Source organism: Melopsittacus undulatus, chromosome 1 (genome assembly GCF_012275295.1).
Source record: "Melopsittacus undulatus isolate bMelUnd1 chromosome 1, bMelUnd1.mat.Z, whole genome shotgun sequence".
Lineage (NCBI taxonomy): Eukaryota > Metazoa > Chordata > Aves > Psittaciformes > Psittaculidae > Melopsittacus > Melopsittacus undulatus.
The window spans coordinates 127,854,638-127,875,620 of record NC_047527.1 but is presented as its reverse complement, the minus strand read 5'-3'; the positions used below and the strand labels follow the sequence as shown (position 1 = coordinate 127,875,620).

Genomic DNA, 20,983 nt, shown 5'->3' with positions numbered 1-20,983 from the left:
AGCCGCAGGAAAGCTAGAAAGGGGGACAAAATAAACGCAAATCCTGTCTCCTAAACTCAAAACAAAGGTCAGAAGAGAAAAAAAACTTCTTCTCCCTAACAGTATCGAGCTGGGAAGCCACCGAAGAGAGCCAGCCAGCACCCGATTGTCCCCACCGCTAGACGGGAATGGTTTACCCCGCGGCCGGCCCCTAGCAGGGCGGAGCCGCGGGAGGAAGTCGCCATGAGGAGCGGGGTGGGGGTGCGCGCTGCCCGCTTGGCGGCAGAGAGGGGGTGTGAGGGGGGTGCTGTAGGCCCGAACCTCCACTCGACCCGTCCGAGCGCGCGTCGCCTGGCTGTACCACCCCGGGTCTGCCTTACTGCCTGTGGAAGAAGGGGGCTCGATGGCTCCCCCCCGGAGAGGTGACTTGAGCCCAGAGGAGAAGGAATTGCTGGGAGTGATAGCTAGAGGTGAGCAGGGCCTTCGCCCCTCCGTGGCTGACGGCGGTAGTGCTGTCCCGGTGGGCCCAGGCTGACCGCCTTCACTTCGTCGTTGCTGTCTGGCGAGGTGGCTGCGGGTGGGGGTTATGCTCTGCCCCGCGTCGTAGCTCCGGCGGGCCTCGTAGAGGCCGGGTGGCCCCGCCGGTAGCACCCCTGAGGGCTTGTGGTGGCGGGGCGCAGGGCAGCGCCGCGGCCCTCGGCGGGGCTCTCTGGCTGTTACTGGCCACACCGTCGCACGCCGTGGGCTCCCCTCAGGCATGGGCCACGGGCACGGCGAGGCGCCTCTGGGCCTGTGGTGAGGGCCAGCCCCCCATCACCCGCCCGTGGGCCTCGTCCCTCGGCTCCCCAGCCCGGAGCATGGCTGTTCGCCTGGTAACGAGGGAGCTTCTCACGGCGCTGAACGTGGGGCAGGCCTGTGCCATCCGGGGGGCAAAGAGGGCCGCCTGCCTGGAGGGGAGGAGGTGTGCAGTGTCCACGCGTAGGGCTGGGGAAGCCCAGCTTGGGGTGGTTGACTGCCAAGGAAGGCTTACATCTTTCTTACATGTATTTGTATTAGTAACGTACATTGAAGTTTATCTAATGACTTATATTAACGTGTTCTGGAAAAAGATGTTTTCTTGGGGATAATGCAGTCCTTTAGCCTGTTACAGGTTTCCCTATGTGCTGTTGCCAGACTAGGATGTCCTAGCAGACAAGATGTTATTAATTTAAAAGAACTTTAGCTTGTCCAGGATATTATACACCTCTTATACCTTGCACTCTTTTATTTTGAATGTCGTGTAAGCGTTGCAGTTTCACCATATTCTGTGGTACACATGCTTATTGCTGGGGGGCTTTCTGTCTCGCTGTAACAGCTGGGTTTCATGGTCCAACAACACAAATTTCACAGCCCTGTTTGAATAGCTACACTTCAAACTGTGTTTTGAAAATAGTGAGTTAGTTGGAGGTAAACTAAAAACACCTGATGTGCTTCATGCATTTTTATGTGTAGTTTTGAGGCAATTGGAACCTATAAGATTTTATTTATAGTTTTGGAGATTAACTCTCAATTATATTAAAATGCTCCTCTGTGTCAGAGGTGAGTGAAGGACAGTCAGCAATGAATGTACTGCGAACCAGAATTTCAAGGAGACCTTAGAGCAGCTTTCCAGTAGCTAAAAAGGGCCTACAGGAAAGCTGGAGAGGGACTTTTTTTTTTTACAAGAGCAGGTAAGAATAGGATAAAGAAGAATGGTTTTACACTGACAGATTTAGATGAGATTTTAGGAAGAAGTTCTTCCCTGAGAGGGTGGTGAGGCACTGGAACAGGTTGCCCAAAGGACCTGTGGCTGCCCTGTCCCTAGCAGTGTTCAAGACCAGGTTGGATGGGGCTTTGAGCAACCTGGTCTAGTGGAAGGTGTCTCTGCCTGTGGCAGGAGGTTGGAACTGAGTGATCTTTAAGGTCCGTTCCAACCCAAACTATTATGTGATTTACTGGTGATTAATATACAAAGGTCTTGATTTTAATCAGGAACGGAACTGAGCTTTTTCCTCTTGATTCTCATTTTATTCCTTTACTCACACCACTTTTTCTTTCTGTTTCTTTTATGTGAAGGAAACACTGAGGAGGCTGGAAGGCTACTGGGCAGCAAGAATGTCCGTGTCAATTGCTTGGATGAGGTACAGTGAAACTATACAGGCATTATGCTGGGTTTAGCAAGGAAAATACTAGGTCTGAAGGCCTTCTTATTGTTACATTATATTGTTATATAGACTGCTGGAAATCAGAGTTACCCTGAAGGTACTTCCAGCCTGCAGCTGAATAATGAACCTTTCAAGAGCTCCCGCCTTTTTTTTTTCCCAAAAAAAGTTTAAATGTTACTAATTGTTTTAAAGATTAATGTGACTTAAAGTACTACACTGGCAGTATTATCTCTAAAGTTCAAGCATGAACTTGGGTGTCTGTAATGTGAGATGAACACTGCAGGAAGACAGATGGGGTGCTCCCTGACTCGTTGTCCCCTTCACGAAACTTTAGTTCTCTGTGCTTAGGCAGCAGCAGACAGCATGGGTGAAGATACCTGTCTTCATCTAATGCTTGCATCTTATCACCCAAAGCCCTGTCTTTGCAGAACCATAAACATAGTTGGAGAGTGAGCAACTGAGTCAGAAGTGGAAAATATGCTCTCTTTTGCAGAGGCTGATGTGGTAGACATGTAGTATAAAAAGTGCTACCTGAAGATGGGAGGAAGTTTATGGAGAAAGGAACCTTACGTGGTGTTTGTGTTTTCTAGAGCATGCAATATTAATATGAAGTGTAACATAGAAGCAGTTTATCCATGTTGTCATACTAGAAGGCCCAAAATTTAACAGGGCCGAAATTACCACTTCATCTGGTTTCCTTTCTGGAATATTGATAGCCTTTCTTGTGCTGCCAACAGATTCATTTTCTGATAGTTCTTCAATACAGTTAAATACTTATACCTTAATTTCTAATGTATGAATTTCAACAAGCTTCTGACACGCTAGTCAAACTAAGTTTACAATAAACTTTAGGAAGGAACCCGAGATACAATATAAGTACGTTTGCAAGTGTGCTTTATTGTATGGACTGTAAAAGCTTTTCCTTTAGTGTAATTGCTGGGCTAGTGCTGAATGACTGCACTCTTGATGAAGGATTAGTGCAATGTGCAGGATTACTGTTGAGAGGATATGGTTTATTAATAGAAACCATAACCAAGTTATGCCTCAGGCTGTTGTTAAAGAAGAAATAGTATTAATGATACTTGCCTAATGCTCACATCTGCCTAAATAGACCCAAGGCACATAAGGTGTAATGGATTTCTTGCAGTCTCCTTTTATCCCCAAGAGTGCTGTGTAATGATGCATATTAAACAGGAAAAGGCTCAGAGTTGTTTAGGAGTCTTAATCCGTCAGTCATCTCACATCAACTTTTAGAATTTTTTTGTTGTAAGCCATTTTCCCTTTAATGTGTTATTCTAATATCTAGTTGCAAATAGAGTGTGTGAAACCCCAGTTAAACATTAGCTTCATCTGCTTTTCCAATGTTGCCACAGCTGGAGACTGCTCTGAATGCATCAGGTTTTATTCCTCTGCTGCTTTAGCAGCTTATGCTGAAATTCACGTTAATGTTTGTATTACTACTGTTACTTATTTTATTAATGTTAAGAAGTCAGGAAACAGCTGAAAATTGAATGCTTAGATATTGAAATGGGAGCACAATTCAGTTGGGAACTAAAAACTCATTTCCTTCCTTCAAGTCCTTTTTACATGAGAGAATCCACAGAATGAGCACAGGTTTAATGTCTTATTTCTAGCAAACATGCAGTCACAATTTAATAATTTTCACAGGCTGGAGAATCCACAGCACTCAGAAGCAAGCTGTTCCATATTGCACTTGATGATTTTAAACAGTAAATGCAAAGCTGCCCTTTTAATTTTTGGATTGATCCTGTATTTGAACTGCTTAGATCTGCCTCTTCTAGATTGAACACTACTGTCAATCAGCAATCTTTTCCCTACATACCTTCAGACAAGGACCAGGTCACATTTTAACATCTTCCAAATGCACTGGCTATTTAAGAAACTTGACTAAAGTTGTGTTTCTTTAGCAGCTGAGCTATAATCATGGCTCTTTTCCAAATCCTTTCCAGTTGTTTCATTTTTTTTCCTTCAAAACTGTAGGCATAAGCTGAATACCATATTTCAGCATTTCTTCTGCTGTTGTTATATATCTAGAAAACAAAAAAGTATTTGCCTTTTCTGTCCATGTGCCCAGACTCACTAGTCTCCAGTGCTCCACTGGAAGCAAAGTAAGACACCTTTATTCAAATTACTTTCACAGATGCTCCTCTTCCAGAAGATTGTAGATATCCAGCAGATACAGTCCTGGTTTTTCTCTAGCAGTCTTTCTGACCAAATCAGATTTTTGTTGTTGATGTTTCTTTGTGGCTTTAGGTAGTTGAAGAAAGGAAAGGTCTTTAGGCTTAATCACTGCATTCATGACAACAAAGAAATAACATAGTAGATAGCTCTACCAAAAAGCTTGTCCTTAACAGTTTGGCAGCTTTAAAACTTCAGAGGTATTTAAGCTCAGATGTCCTAAAATGGACATGTAGGTGGGCAATGGAAGTGGATGCAAAACAAATGCAAATGTGTTTAATTTATAAATGTACACTGCATAGTTGGTTTTTGTCCTGTTTTAGATGGAGTGCTTGCTAATTTGGAAACATAGTATGGAAAAATGTGTTCAGGAATTTTCTTTCCCCTGGGAGTACAGAGCTTGTAAATAGCATTGTGACTTCATGTGGGCACTTTGCTGATTTTAACTCCATCCGTTTGCAGGGTGAAGCTGAGATCTCTCAGATTATTACAGAAGGGCAGTCTAGAGGAAGCATGTTTTTCTGTGGAAACTGGAAGTTTCCTTCAGTCCTGTTGGTGGTTGAGGTTGCAAAGGAGCACTGTACTGCTACAGTCCCATGTTTTCTGCAGATCTGGTAGAGAGACTTGACCTGAAAAGGCTTCATGGTTTTTTCTGTAGTTAAAATAATGTTAGGGTCATTCATCATAATCTTACATATAGAACTGTCATTTGGCATTAGCTGCATTAGTTTTTTCCTCTAGTTTGGTAATTCAGCTGTTCACTTCTGCAGCAAAATAAATCTTGTAGAAACAATCCACATCTATATGCTTATTACAGACCTGAATGCTTCCCGGGAATTGAAGCAGCAGCCTGCTTATTTGTGTATGAGATGTGTAGTTTTACTCATACTCATTATGTTCAGTGGAGGGTTCTTCAGTTAATCTATCTTGCTACTCCAGTGTGGACTTCTATGCCAGCAGAAAATGCCCAGATCCTTAGTCTTTATGGAAGAGAAGGAATTCTGTCTTTTGACTTTTGGTTGTTTGGTTTTTTTTTATAGTAATCCAAAATACACAAACGGAAGAAAATTCAGCAGCTATTAAGAATTACCTGGTTTCAATTCAGGTTGCTGACTGATGCAGTCTTTAGCTTTTCATCACTGCAGATGAACAGAAGGATCATCAGATGAATCAAATGTATTACATATGTGAAGCCTACAGTTCATCATGATTATAAAGGAGAACTAGTTATGATTGGCACTGATTGAACAGCATTTCACGTTATAATTCTTACTTAGCTATAGCTAAAATGATTTGTGCATGTATTTGCTTTCAGTAAGTTTGATAGGTAAGAGCAATCTTACTCAAAAGCTTTAAGGGTGACATTTCTGAAGCTTTTCATCCCATGAAAAGTTAAGTCATATATTTCTAGATGAGCAGCATTCAGTGCCATTTCTTTTAAAAGTTGGAGGCATTTTTACAATCCAGTTCCAAATGGCTACCTGAGCCAATCTTGATGAGTTGGTCTAATTTCAGTAGTGCTCTTCCTTTCAATTTAGAAGAGTTGATTTTGATTTCCTAACTAGTGCAGTTAAGAACACTTGTACCACCTGCCCTTTTTTTATCATTTGTTCCCTTTTTAGTAACTTCCCAAGTATTGTCTCAAATAAAAGCCAAACTGACAGTCGGTGTTTAGTTGGAAATTTCCTGAATGAGTAGAATTGGTATAGTTGCCTGAATCTGAAAAATAAAACAAGGCACTTTATATGTTAATATGGGGTTGGGTTCCTCATTGCAAAATGAGATTGGAGCTGTGGATGCATGAACATTGTCAGCATACAAGTGTCTATAGCAGTTTGTCAGTTAGGGGTTTTACAGCCTTTTCCTGCTTTATTTAGGTAGCATGCAGTGTGTACACATGCAGTGTCATGATGTACCCCCATACCTGCTGAGAGAACTGCGGCAGTGTGATCCAGCCTATTAAGATGTGCCACATCTTGGCCAAGCTTCCATGATTGAGAAGAAGGGTGAAGTGAGCATGAGAAGGGTAAAACACTGGGAATGGTGGACCCACTTGGATTCCTCTTTTCTCTTGTGTAACACAAGTCAGTGTGGCTATTTTAGTAAGGACTCAGAGGCATGTTATGCACAAAACAATGTTTTTTAAAAATACACATATATCATGCGTGTTCTTACACAGTCAGTATGAGTGTTTTAATGCTTGCAACACAGTTTTTCTTCCGAATATGCCTGTGTATTTTTCTTCCTTTGTCCCAACTCTTGTTCCCTGGCCACCCTGCTCCCAAATTCCTCTGTTCAATGAAGGCAAAGAAACACTGTTGTTGAAAACTTTCTCTCTAGTCCCTAGAAGGCAGAAGGTTGCTTTTCCAGGTTATTCTCTTTTTAGAAATCAAATCTGTTTTTACTCATCCTGTGGAAGCACATCTCTCTGAAGTGCTGGAGTGAGATAGGCTGACCTGCTTGCTGCTTCTCCCACATCTGGTGGCAGAGTCCAGCCTGTCCCTGGTTCTGGTACTCCTCTACCACTCCTGCCTCCCTATGAATCCTTTTCTTCCCCTAGATCCGGCTGATTTAGCTCACTGATCCTGTAGGGTCTTTTTTTGTTTTTTTTTCTTCAGTTGGCTCCCCACCCGTGGTAGCATTAGGTCAGTCACCCTAGCTCTTGGAATCCCATCCCTCAGTCTGCTTCTGGTAGGTTTTCAGCACCAGGAACTGGAAGGGTTGTATGTAATGGCTGGGCTGGCTGTGCCATGAGACATAGCCCCATTGTGCTAGGGAGTCCCTCTTGGTTGATGACCTGAAGAACTTTTTCAAGGGAGGTGACAGATAATTTCTAGAGGTGCTGCAAACTATTATCCTTGTACAGTCAGACATACAGGGAATACTTACAGCCCTGCAGAAGGTGGGAATTGTTTGTTTTGCTCCTTGTAAACCACATACAATCCCTGCAAAATAAACAAGAAACTGGGGTTGATTAATTGTTTTGTCCCAGGGAATAAGGTTAAAAGACTGGATTTTTGGTCAGAAGATTGTTATATAGTAGCTGCTAGAAAATTGATTCCTTATCCTATGTTCCATACTGGAACAATACTAATTTATTTAATCTCTATGCTTAATAAACTTCTAGTTTAGTCTTTTTAGTATGTTGTCTTGAAAATCCAAATGTCATCTGTCAGAAAACAAACTGTTGCTTGACCTGTCTTTGATGTTCAGCCTGGGAAAACTATTTGCAGTCATTTTGATTTATGCACAGGGACATAATACAGGACACCAAGCTTTTCCAGATAAGCTTGTTTCTAGCCTCTTTTTTGTTGGCTGTGAATGTGAAAGGCTGATATTAGTGTAACTATACATCCAACTTCGTAACAACTGTCTGTATGTTTTTGGCTTAATAGTGTGTTTTTTTAATCCAAACCACAGCCTGACACTTTTAAAATTTAATCAAAGGCTTTTAAAGAAGTTTCCCAGGAGGCAAAAAGGAACATTTTCCAGGATGACAAATAAAAGCCAAACCCAAAGCAAACCAACCCTCTCATTTGTCCTGCCATCTTCAGGTGGGTTTTTTAATTGAAACAACTGGCATTCAATTCATAAGTAACAAAATGTAAAAACATTGTTTTCTTAAAGTTCATTCTCCAGTCAAAAACCTTACAGTGTTCATCTCCCCTTACAGCAGTTCTCTGCACTGTTAAAGGAGAGGAATCCATACTATGATTCCAGACTGGGATGGGTCCATAAAAATGGAATGCTGTCAATGTAATGTAATGGAACGTATAAATATTAGGATAGAAAGCCTTTACTTAACCTTTGTAGGACCACAAATGAAACCTAACAAAACTAATCTTAAATCTGTTTTGTGTTTCTGAAGTGATCCCTTCAGGTGTTTTGTGTCTTTGATGGCAGCTTTTATTGCAGTTTACCATAACATTTCAAGTTACTAAAATGTAATGCATCAAGTAATAATTTTTTTATTGCTTTCAGTTAGGATGGGCAATAATGACAATCTAGTACTTAAAAATTGTTATTATAGTTTTAATTTCCCCAATTTCCATTATCTTTAGGATGGCTTTTTTATTATACTGTTAAATTTAGCTCACTTGGGTTTTATTCTATCATAAATTGAAACGAGAAATATATTAAGGCTCAAACTGACAGTTGCATTATTTCACAGTATCCCATTACTGTGTGTTTACAGATCTGCAGTAATGGTGTACCCGAGTGTATTCATGCATACAGCCTTAACCTGCAAAAAAGGAAGAAAATGACATTTCTTTTTCCTTCAGGGATAAACTGAAACACGCTCCCTTGTTGGAGAACGTTCTTGGGCAATTACTGTGTCTTGGCTGATAACATGAATCCTGACTTGATGTTAAGTAAAAATAAACAGCATACTGGAAAAAGCATACTGGATTCAAAAATGAGAATGTCATGCAGTTTCCTCAAACAGGAATGTTCTTCTCCCTGCGCTTTGAGAGGAGAGAACCTGCACTAACAATTCACCCTGCTTCTGAAAATCTCCCCTAGGGTTTGCTCAGGTTTGCGTTCTGATAAAAACTCATTGCCTCCCTTGCTGAAGCTAATGTTTTTTGCACTGGTGCCGTTTATCAAAGGAAAGGTTTGAGATGGTGTCATTGTTAAAGTCTAGGTAGAACTGCGTATCTGCACAAGGGCTTTCAGAGCTCTGGCTGATGTAGGATCACAAAGGTGGATAAATGGGAGAGAGGAGGATAGCACAATTACCAGTAATTGTGACTAAAAATGAGCAAGATGGGTTTCAGAAACTGTAAATCTTTGTAATGGCGAAAGCAGCAAGAGCCTATTCCTAATTTTCTTGTTGCTTATCATATAATGCAGAAGAGAAAAGAAATCATGTAGGAACAAAACAAATTCTCTAAACCAAGCTTTTTCCTGCTAACAGAAGCATCGGTTGTCTAACACATTAAAGGCTAGTGACAAATTGGGAGTAAATGGTTTTCATTTATTCAGCAGTGGTCTGTTTTCAAGTAGAGCACAGCACAGTAAGAGCAAATGATATGGAAATGGACAATCTACTGCATGTTTTTAGTAACCATTTATTTTAATGAAGATTTTGTTTCTAACAAATACTGCATGAGGCTTTGGTAGTTGTACTGAATAAGTATGTACAAGTACATAAGTATGTACAAGTACATAAGTATGTACAAGTACAAGATCAAAAGATATAAGTAGTTCTTTTATGTATGCTACTTTCTTTCTCTTTCTCTTTTCAGCATGGCATGACCCCTCTAATGCACGCAGCCTACAAAGGGAAAGTAGACATGTGCAGGTTGCTCTTGCGACATGGAGCTGATGTTAACTGCAATGAACATGAGCATGGATATACTGCCTTGATGTTTGCTGGACTTTCAGGTAATTTCTTACTGCACTTAGAACACAGATTTTTGATACATTGATGGGCACAATTTGCCATAAATTAATAATTTAACGGAAAATGTTAACGTGTTTTTATTATTCAGGTTTACGGTTACTTATGTGAAACATGCAAATACGTCAAGAACAGCTGAGTCATCAGGACAGGGGAATGGAAGAGCTACTCCTCAGGCTTGGGATCATTTTTCATATAAAACTCAATTTTGTTCAGTGTTTTGAGACATAGAGTCTGTCTGTACTTGTCCTTTTTGTTACAGACCTCAAAATTCAGTCTCACATGCCAGTTTCTTGTGCAGCGGGATGCATTCTGTTGAATTACACTGTGTTACACTGAAAAAGATGCTGCACCAAACTGCTTTTTTTAGGAAGTAGCTTTTAGTAATATTTGAGGCTTATAAAATCAATCAAGTATTTTTCAAATTTTGCCTTTCTCCATTATTTTTGCAGTTATCTTTTGGGCTTTTACAAATGTGTTTAGAAAGTTTAAAAAAACATGTTTTATCACATTAATTTTTCCTCTTCTATTACATTGGGTTTTTTTTCATTTTTTTCCCCATGAGACTGCGTATAGCTGTATGTATCTTCTCCTTCTCAGGTGGTGGTTTGCAGCTTTCCTTTTGCTGTTCTTTTTCCCCAGTGAAAGGAACAATTATTTCCTTCAGTGAGAAAAAGATGCTCCATAAAGAACATAATTCCTTCTGGGAAAAAGATTAGGTTTGGGAATAGTAGGTTATTTTAAGTATCTTCCTTAGTATGCCAGGCACTTTTTCCCTAAAAGAGGTTCTAGGAAAGTTAAAATTTCTTAGCAGGTAGAGTTTAATCCTTTTCATCTTCCTTCATCATAAGTATGAAGAAAGAAGGGAGTGTGTGTTTATGAACCTTAACTGGCTCTTCAGATTGCTTTTCTCCTAAAGCTTTGGTAAAAAGATTGGGAAATTCCAGCATTCTGTGACATTGAGCAATATCAGCAGATAGATGGGAACAAACTATCAAAGGCTGTTAAATGACTGCAGCTTTGTGGAAAATGCTGGCTTTTTACAATTTGCTCACAGCTGAGCTTTTAACCTGTCATCCCAGGTTTGAATGCTTCCTGAAAGCTGGCTTTAAGTTCTGTTATCTGTGAGTGCAAAAGGAGCACTATACACTGACACAATGCCTTTGCTTTTAAATAAGAAATGTTCGTTTCTATCCACCACCCCTTTTTTTATATTCACTTTTCTGTATGTAGCATATGCACAAAACCTGATAAAGTAAGATGTGGAGACAGTGTTCTCAGAATACCTTTGAAAGCAGAACTACACAGTGGTGACAAGTGTCCTTATTAGTCTCTGAAGGGCACCAATTAAGTCATCTAATTTTCCTATAAAATTTTAGCTTCATTTTACTTGGTATTTAGCCCAGTCTGAACACCCAGTTCCTGCTGTGGAGAAAGGAACAATCTGTTCTCTTCTCTATGCTCCTGATACATAATAGTACTGGATTTGTTTTTCTTCTTAGAATAGCAAATGTTGTAGTTGAACTGTCGAGCTATATTAGTAGAATTTGCTTCTATACTGCTATCTGGAGGGATCAAGCTCCTTGTAGTTACATGCCTATGATTCCCATAAGCTCCACAGGGAGCTGAATGTGCGTTATAGAGAGCAGAGTTACACCCTGCATGAATTTAGTTTTTACTTTGATTTGACCCTCTGGAGCCATAAATATGGAGGCAGCACTGTGCCTTTCTCTTAATCCATTCTTAAAATAATGACATTAAAAATGTTTATTTCCCTCAGCATTATTCTTGGTCTTTAAGAAATAAACTTGTTTTTCTACAGCATCAAAAAATTATAAGTTCTTATTCCCCATATCTTCACCCAAATTCAGGAAACAAAGAAATCACCTGGATGATGTTAGAGGCTGGAGCAGAGACTGATGTTGTCAACTCTGTGGGAAGGACAGCAGCTCAGATGGCTGCTTTTGTGGGTAAGGTGAAAGTAGTCTTATTTCCTAAATTCCTAAAGAAGTAAAATGTTAGATTCTGATGTTTTTCTCTTGGAGGAGCATTATTTAATGACCTGTTCTGAAGTGAGTCAGTTGTGCAGCTTTTTTTACCACATTTGTCCTATTCCAATGCTTTAGCTTCATAAAAGCACAAATGATCTTATTTGTGGGAATAGATGCTGCTGTTCTCCACGCATGCAAGTTTTTTCAATGTCTTCACTTTCCAAACAGTAAGAGGAAGTTCATGACACTGGAGGTGTCTGAAGTGCAGTGCAAAGTGTGTAATTGGAGCTTCTTTTGTGGGAAGGAACAAACGTAGCACAGCACTAGGAGTCAGGAACTCTGGTCTGCTTTGCCACTAGCATGCAGTGTGCTAGAGGAAGGTTGCCTCTGGCCCTTTCCTCTCTGCATTTGGAAGAGAGAGAAGGCGTAGAACCTGGTCTGAAGTAGTCAGTACTTACTGACCTGAACTTGAGTAGAACAAGAGAAAGGTTCCAGTATGCTATGTGATCCTGGGCAAAACCATGCAACCAGGCTTTTTTATGTTATGTTTCTTTTTCTTATCTTTTTTTCCTAAACACTTCTTTACCCACTTTGACAGTGCTGGGAGATTTCATGATTAATTTTCCCAAATACACCACTTCTTCTCTCTTTCTAGCAAGGAGGTGTGATAAAATGCTAACAGAAAAAGTAGGGTAATTTTAATGACTCGCCTATCGCTGCCCAGGTAACCTTCTAAAAAAAAAAAAAAAAACCAAAAGGAGGACCGGTATTTTCACTTGAACACAACCTCCTCATATTGTTCAAACATCTGAGAACTCCCTTGTAAGTCACTTAGGTGTTCTGGATTCAAGAGTCCACCTTACCGTTTAGATTTATTTCCTTGAATAGGCAGTTAGTGCAGTTCCAATTTCAATCTTACCTCATTCTGTTCTTTCAAAGAGGGGAAGATTGACATAGCTCACTTGAGGTTCAAACAGCAAAACATTAGCCATTCACTAGTATGTCAGAGAAGTCTGCTCCTATTAATTATTCTTTGGATTTGGAGAGTCTTTTCCAATGTGATGCTGAATTGAATTATTAGGTGAATGGGGAATGTTATCTCATAAATTTGGAGAATTCTTGTATAAAATCTTAATGCATCAAGATAGAATAAATATTTTTTAGCATACTGAGATATGCTACTCTCTAAAAGTCTGAATGTTGGAATCCATTCCTGTTCTTTTTTATTCTCTGTCCAATCAACATTAATTCAGCTGTCTCTGTGTGGGAAGTGAGGATACTTCTTCCCCTGTCATTTGTCTTACACTATGCTCTATTAGCTTAGAACAGTCTCTTCTAAAATAGTGGAGGGTTTTAAATGCTGGAATGTGGTTCTCTGTGTCATCTTCTACTGATTAATAGGATTAGTGCCAAGATAAATCAGTCAATTTAATGAATGTAGTACTGAGCCAGAGAAGCTAAATTTTACTTTACCCAAGTAATCCATCATATTGTCAGATGTAGAAAACAAGAAGGGGGTGTAGCTTCTCTCATCTGGTTACTTTCATCACTGTCCTTGGGTTTTTGGTAAATTTTAAGCATATTCAGTTTTTGTAATTTCTCTCACTTTAGGTTAATACACTCCTATCTGTTTCAGGTATGAAAACCTAACAAGCCTCAATACAAATGTCATTAATTTTTGAAAGTACAAAGTGGGGAGAACTCTTGAGAAAACGTTAACACCAGTATGAGACTACCAGCATAGTATAATTTTGGGGAGGAATACCTGTTCTCTTAGATTTGGCTTACTAATGAAAGAGGATGCAGGAAGGGGACAGAGCTGTCAAAATGAAACTTCATGTAGTCATTCCCTGCTGGGAGTCCCTTAATGAACGTAAAAGTTACATACAAAAGAATAGCAAGAGGTGCCTATTACCAGTGCAAAGCATATCACACCATGTTCCTTTATGGGTAATTCTCACCTGTATTGCTTAGGTTAGATTTCAGTTTAGATCTTTTTTTTTTGTTATTATTTCATTGCACTAGTGATTTATTTTTATTTTGTTTTTCCTTGTGTGCCTTTAGGTCAACATGACTGTGTGACCGTCATCAACAACTTCTTTCCTCGTGAAAGGCTGGACTACTATACTAAACCACAAGGCTTAGATAAAGAACCAAAACTGCCAGTAAAACTAGCTGGGCCTCTACATAAAATTATTACTACTACTAACATGCATCCTGTTAAGGTGAAGTAATGTGTACATTGTACATGTTTGTTGGTGTGGGAACTGTTTCTTTATGTCAGAAAGCATTCAGCTCTTCTGAGAGTCCAGCTGAGATCAAAAGCATCATCTGTTAATTCAGGTGCTTCTGAAGATGAGAAAGAATTGGGCTCAACATTTAGACATGATTAGAAAATGAAGCTATTTCAGTGTTTATATACACCAGAGTCTAACTAACGCCTACCAGAGAGATTTTTTTTTCCCATCAGCAACCATAAATGGTTTTCTTTTTTGGCATCTGTTTTTTTCCTGGCCCCACTTGAAGTGGAAACAAAACAATTTCCTATCTTAACAAATTTCATTGTTCTCTGAGTGCTTATCTCTGCATGTATCTTCCTACCTTCATCACTGGTTCACCGTAGTAACATCTACTGCTGCTGCTGTTTCTGAAAGTATGGGCAAGAGACCTTTATTTTTACTTCCCAGTATATTTGCTGAAAACTATGTTTTTTATGGTTTTTTTCCTCCAGCATAGTTCAGAGAAATGAATTTGGCTAAATTTATAGCCATGTTCCTTGGGCTTGCCATGCAAAGTTAGGAATTTGTCAACAGTTGTCAACTAGGTATCTGCAGTACACACAAACAGTAATGCACTGGTGGCAGCTAGTTTCGGAGCAGAGGATATAGTTTCATCTTAAAATGGTTAGTTCAGTGCTTTACTAGTCTTCCTGAAGTTCTACAAGGTTATGTGAGGTTGATGTGTTCTGCGAAACTGCTTAAATTGTACAAATACAGTTTATTTTGGGTGTTCAGAAGGAATGAGATCTTAGGACAGTGGATGCTAATTTCTGTAACTATTTATTTTGAAAGGGTTTTGATCAGGTTCGTAGTCTGAAAAAAATCCATATTTTTAGTGCCAGTCATAATTTTAATTGCTTCTTGTATGGGAACTGTGAATTACAAGGGGAAGACAGCATAAGACAAAAGCAAGGGAATATTAGAAACTACTGAAATTTAGCTACAATGAGCTATATAACCTTTAATGCTAATGCACAAGCTTAAAAATACATTTCCTAATTGGATTCCATTTTCTTCAATTTTACTCACAGATCGTGTTGCTGGTAAAAGAGAACCCTCTGTTGGCTGAAGTAGAAGCACTGCAGAAATGTTACAGGGTTCTGGATCTAATTTGTGAGAAATGCATGAAGCAGAAAGACATGAATGAAGTACTTGCTATGAAAATGCACTACATCAGCTGTATCTTCCAGAAATGTCTCATGTTTTTAAAAGAGCGAGAAGATAAACTAGATGGATTTATCAAAAGGTATGTGTTTCTACAGAGGTCTGAAGACAAGGGTGAACCAGCTTCACAAATAGCAGAAAATGACAACTGTGATAATAGATTGGATGTTTTGGATAAGGGATTTGCCAGGTGAATTTTGAAATGCTCCCAGCTGCAGTCACCTCAGGGTGGCACTGACTCCCTTTTTTCTGTCTGAGTGGCCTTGTCTTTTCCTGGGGTTACAAAGGAAACACTCCTAGAGTTTCAGCTACCTGCTGGAACTGTTCAGAGCTTGGCAATCACACATACACCATGAAGGGCAGAGAGCAACATGTGGTGCAGAAAAATGGAGTGATGGGCTTGAAGAAAGAATTCCTCAGTGTCCAGTATGGATCATTTGGGAACGTTACTTTTGCCATTTTGCTTTCCAGCAGTGACACAGGTTGAGATTTTTTTTTTCCCCCAAAAAACAAGCAACCAAGAACTGCAAATCTCACTGGCTCTGGGTGAGACTTAAACACATCTTCAGTATCTACTCAGACTTACAAAGCCACCTGCGTGTTCTTAAGTATCAAAGTAGTTGCCAGGCTTTTAGAAGGATCACATTCCCCAGAGACTTCTGTGGATTTCTGCCTGATACTGAAGTTATGAAGTCAGCTTTCATGTACTGAGATCAAATAGTTAATCAGTGATACATATAGAAAGGTAGGAACCAACCAGATAAACACAGAGGCATCAGGACTATAACACATTACTAAACATAAATAAAGCAGAATTTGTGGTTTTAAAGTATCATGCATTCTTCCGTGTTTATTTTTACAATGCTCCTTTTTAAACACAACAAAGCACGTTGCTACTTAGGTCACATGTAGGGTCTACCTGTAGAAGATTATTTTTCTGTATATAGTTGAATCAATAAGTAGTGGTTTCAGAGCATACAATATGAAGTGGCTGAATTATTTTGAATTATAATTCTTCTCTATAGTTTGAAGGAAGGCAGAGTACAGCATTCTGTGTATTTGCTCTTGAGCATTTACTGTGTGATTTCTTATTTGACTTTGGTTTTAAAAAACTTAGTCTCTTGAAAGGGAGAGATAAAGATGGTTTCCCTGTCTATCAAGAGAAGCTCATTCGAGAAAGTATCCGCAAGTTTCCTTACTGTGAAGCTACACTGCTGCAGCAGCTCGTGAGAAGTATTGCTCCTGTCGAAATAGTAAGTCTTTTCTATCAAGAACACACTTTCTAAGCAACTTGCATAGTAAATTCAGTTTAAGCTAAACCATCTTTCTGCTTATCTCTTCTGCAGTGTATTATATTAAACAAAGGTTTTTGATGTCCCTCAGCTCTGGCAAACTCTGGTTTTATTTTACATATTGCACACAGGTTCTTTAAAATACTTCACCTAGTAATTTTTCTTGTGCCTGTCATGAATGCTTATATACCTCTGCTTGTAAAGAAAACTAAGACAATTTGTTTCTTGTCTCAGAGTTTTCTTTTCCTGCTCTGGAATATCTGTGCAGGTTTTCTTTGCGGATTGGCTTTTACAAATTGTAGATTCAGACACAGATGAAACTCATTTTTCACTCTCTTTTTTCATAATGTCTACATTCAGTTTAAGATCTAATAATTTCCCAGATTTCATGCATTCATTATTTCTAGCATACATAAAAAGTTGATAATACACAAAAGAAGAAACATTCTGTGAAGCTCCTTTTATCAAGGGATGCAATATACACAATGATGCATCGTAGAGCAAAATTTGTATCTAAATTAGGAAATCAAAATTACATGTAAAAAAAAATCCCACTTCAGTTTTCCTCATATGCCTTTGCTAACACTTCATTATAATGTTATTAATTACGTCAAAATAAGGCTTACACAAGAGTTACTGTTCTTTTTTAAGAATGTTCTTTCTGGTCTCTGAGAGCTTGATGTTGTATGCACTAACACTGGGGAAGTGGAACAGTTTTGTGACTTGTTTGGATTATGCTGAGTGAATTAAAAATAGCCTCCATCTTAAGTGGCTCCAAGTCTACTCAAATATCCTGAGGCTTAATGCAATCCCTACTGTTTGCCTAAGCCAGAAAAATAAACACAGTGTGAAAACATAAGCCATCATGATGCATTAAGACTTGCTTTAAAGTAACCATTTTCTTTCCTGTCCCCTTTTTTCTTAGAGCAGTTTGTAGTCTTTTCTGCCTTTAAAGAAATACGGTTTGTTACATGGGATTTCTGTGTGTAATACAGAAAGGCAAAGGAGAAGATGCTGTAAATTATCCGTCTGGAAGCCTTAGACATCCAGTTTGGCATGTAGTTACTTGGATTCATTCTGGGCATCTTAGCATTGATGTAGTGGTTATGATCATGCATATTCCATGGTAATCTTAACAGTTTAAGGATCTGCTTGGAGCATTTTTTTCCTCTAGCATTTACATCATTGCTTACAAAGTCAGTCTTAATTTATGGTTGCCAGTAAAATACACTAAACTTTACTGCTTGTATTGCGTGGGAAAAATACTGCAAATAGCATCTAAATACTAATATGAAAACAGTTCGATTTCAAGTTCTGACCATTAGGTCTGTCACATCGGAGTACCCTGAGCACAACAGTGAATAGCTGTATATACACAATACAGTTGTGTACATAGTTGTCTATACACAATATATGTGTGTGCCAGCAGAGACATTCATCTGCAAAAACCTGCTGTATGTGATCTACCAGCAGGTGACAGTGTGTGAAGAACACTGAGTTCATTAATAGTTTTTTCCTTGCATGTCCACCTATGATAGTCTTGTTTTTTAATCTCATTTCCACCTCTTGTCTTACCTTTCAGGGTTCTGATCCTACTGCTTTCTCTGTACTTACACAAGCTATTACTGGCCAAGTGGGATTTGTGGATGCTGAATTCTGTACAACTTGTGGGGGAAAGGGAGCAAACAAAAGATGTTCAGTATGTAAAATGGTAAGAATCCATAGTTACAATGAATAGTGCCAATGAGGTGCCAAGGATTTCAAATATTTCGCTATTTACTGTGTAGACTTATGGGGAATGGCATGTATGCCTACACTGAAAATGTGCAAGCCAGCTACTTCTGGGAGAGGTGCCTGAAATTCACTAATAGGAGTACTTGGATTTCCAAGTGTGTGTTTTTAGAATGAAGAATGAGTAAAATTTCTGTACGTTCAGAGTTAACAAAAACTATTCATTAGATCTGTATGTAAGTTAGAATCACACCATGTAGCCTTAGAAATTGCTTAAGAATGCCATTAAGTACTATATATGGAGAGATCTAACTTGGTACACTAAGAGATGCAAGACTATTGTACATTTGATATAGTACATGAAGATGAATTGATAGCTCTGGTGTATTTCAGGTGATGTACTGTGACCAGAACTGCCAGAAAATACACTGGTTTACCCACAAAAAAGTCTGCAAGGCCCTGAAGGATATTCATGAGAAGCAAGAACTAGAAGCTGCCAAAGAAAAAAAGAAACTAGAAAAAAGGCAAAAGAAAGGTGAGGATATACAGTTTGTTTGCTGAAACCACAATTAAGTACTTCTGAAGGTGCCTGGGCCCCCAGTTAGGCTCTTCCCTTCTTCTTTTCAGAACTGTTAGCACAGTGCACAGCACGCAGCCCCTGATTAGTAGAATCAGGGCAAAAGTGCAGTCAAGAGCTGATGCTGTTCCATGCAGTCAGGTTGTAAATTGTAGGATGACTCACTTCAGAGTTCACTGTGGTCAACCGTTCGTGTGCAAGAAATGTCTTCAGTTTGTTATATGCAGAAATGCTTCCTACATGATCATACATGCCTGTCTTTTTAAAAGAAAAACAACCCTTACCTGTACTCCATGTTTCGGCCATTCTGTGAACAGTGTGAATAAAACATGTTTGAATTGAAAGCTAAAATAACTGTAGTGTCCTACTCTGCTCCTCTATGTATTCACTAGTAGTATAGCAAAACTGAAGATAAATTAATGAAAGCATTGCATGTGGTCATTTTCAGAGTAATCTTCCACCAGCTTAAACAGAGCTCTGTTTGTGTGAGGTCTTTTTTGATGAAGCCTGGTTAAATTAGTCACTTTTGTAGCTGATCCTAAGTTTTCTAGAATTCGTTTTTTTCAGTAATAAAAATGTTTGTTTGCATATGAGTTCAGTGTTTAGTGATGATGCAATTTCTCTTTTGTTTAGATGAAGTGGAGGGTAGTTCTACAAGTGAAGAACAGACAGACCCTGGTCCAGATACTACCAAAGCAGATGCAAATCACGCTACTAACCAAGCAGAAGAACCTGAATTTACCAAAGAGATGGAGGCACCAGCCCTCCCCCCTGAAAGCCCACTGGAAAGTGGGACTGACTTAGCTGACATTGCCCTTCAGAAGATTCAAGGTTCTGAGGAGTAAGAAGAGGGTAGGAAGGGATTTAAAAGTTCTGGCTGTGACCCTGCACCACAGGGTCTGAAGGAATTTATTACGCTGCCCATGTCTGAGTTCTTACAGCATGGCTTACACAGGACTCCCTTTGCAAGACAGCATGTCCCTGTTCATCATGAGGTGAAATACTGGCTCATTTGTCTATAAATACTTCAGGCTCTGTTGTAGATAGTCAAAATAGGTATTTATTATCTGATGAAAACTAGAGTGGCATAGACCTTCCCTGTGTGTATACCAACAGTAAGCATAGTAAAACTCTATGAGTATCTGTGGTTAATCAGCCACTTAGTGAAAAATAAAAAGCATTTGATTTTGATTATTTGTGTTTTCAGACACTAAAATTTATTTTAATTGTAATTTAAATATTTTTCTCAAAGTACACAGAACTTCACTTAAAAGTATTGGGAAGCCAATTGATAAATTTCTTTTTTACACCACTTCATGAAGCTTTATCTGAAGGATTCAGTAGCAGTTCAGTTTCTTAAGAGGCTCATCTGAATTCCTAACTTTTCATGACTTTAAATATTTTTGACTAGTGAGTGCACAACCAGGAGTGTCTGTTTCAGGGCAAATTTATTAAATGGCAGTGCTGTTTCAGATATCTCAAGCTGACTGTGAAATGTGTGTTTCAACAGAATTATTTTACTAGTGGCTTGGTCAAAAATACTCCAAGTTTATGAAAGTCTAATGAAGGGAAGACCGGAATGACTTAAAATGTTTTGACTGACAAGAATTATGGCTTCTAAGTCTCAGCTTTCGGGTAAAGATGCCTTAGAGCACACTGGAATTGTTGCTTATTTCATAAATACAAAAGATGCTTAATATTAGTATTTAATAATGTTCATGCTGAACCTGGTCTTAGTGAATTACATGGAAAATTCATGTGCGCATCAATACAACCAGAACTGATTTCACCTAGGCTTTCAACTAAATACTGCCTCTAGAAAATAGCTTCCCCTAACTGTGCTGTTTTCACTCAAACTTCTTACATGAAATCAGTGGGAATGCCACAACTGAAAGTATCACTTCTTGCATAAGGATGGCAAAATTTGAGATTCTCTGATTGTTGGATGAGTAACTGGTATTTTGAACATGGCAGTATTCTTCAATTTATAGGAATAAGGACTGTCCTCCAAGCAGAGAAAAAATGCTATTAATTTTGTACTGTTTAATATATTGAAAACTGTGAGAGTGAGGATATATAAATGCATCTGTGCAGGGAATGTACCTGTGTTTTAATTTCAAGGATTAGAAAATCGTGAATAATAAAGGGAAAGTTTTTAAAAGAAGGGAGCTGTCTGGCAATTCT

General features: G+C 39.1%; 1 protein-coding gene across 1 annotated transcript; it reads left to right on the top strand.

The window, feature by feature from the left end:
* The first annotated feature begins 260 nt into the window (after window positions 1-260).
* ANKMY2 (ankyrin repeat and MYND domain containing 2) lies at window positions 261-20,963 on the top strand. Its single transcript, XM_005152877.4, has 10 exons — window positions 261-449; window positions 2,074-2,138; window positions 9,611-9,749; window positions 11,637-11,735; window positions 13,821-13,981; window positions 15,067-15,281; window positions 16,317-16,452; window positions 18,074-18,202; window positions 18,616-18,757; window positions 19,433-20,963. The coding sequence occupies exons 1-10, from the start codon at window positions 383-385 to the stop codon at window positions 19,642-19,644; spliced, it is 1,365 nt and encodes a 454-aa protein (XP_005152934.2). The 5' UTR covers window positions 261-382; the 3' UTR covers window positions 19,645-20,963.
* The last annotated feature ends 20 nt before the right edge of the window (window positions 20,964-20,983 follow it).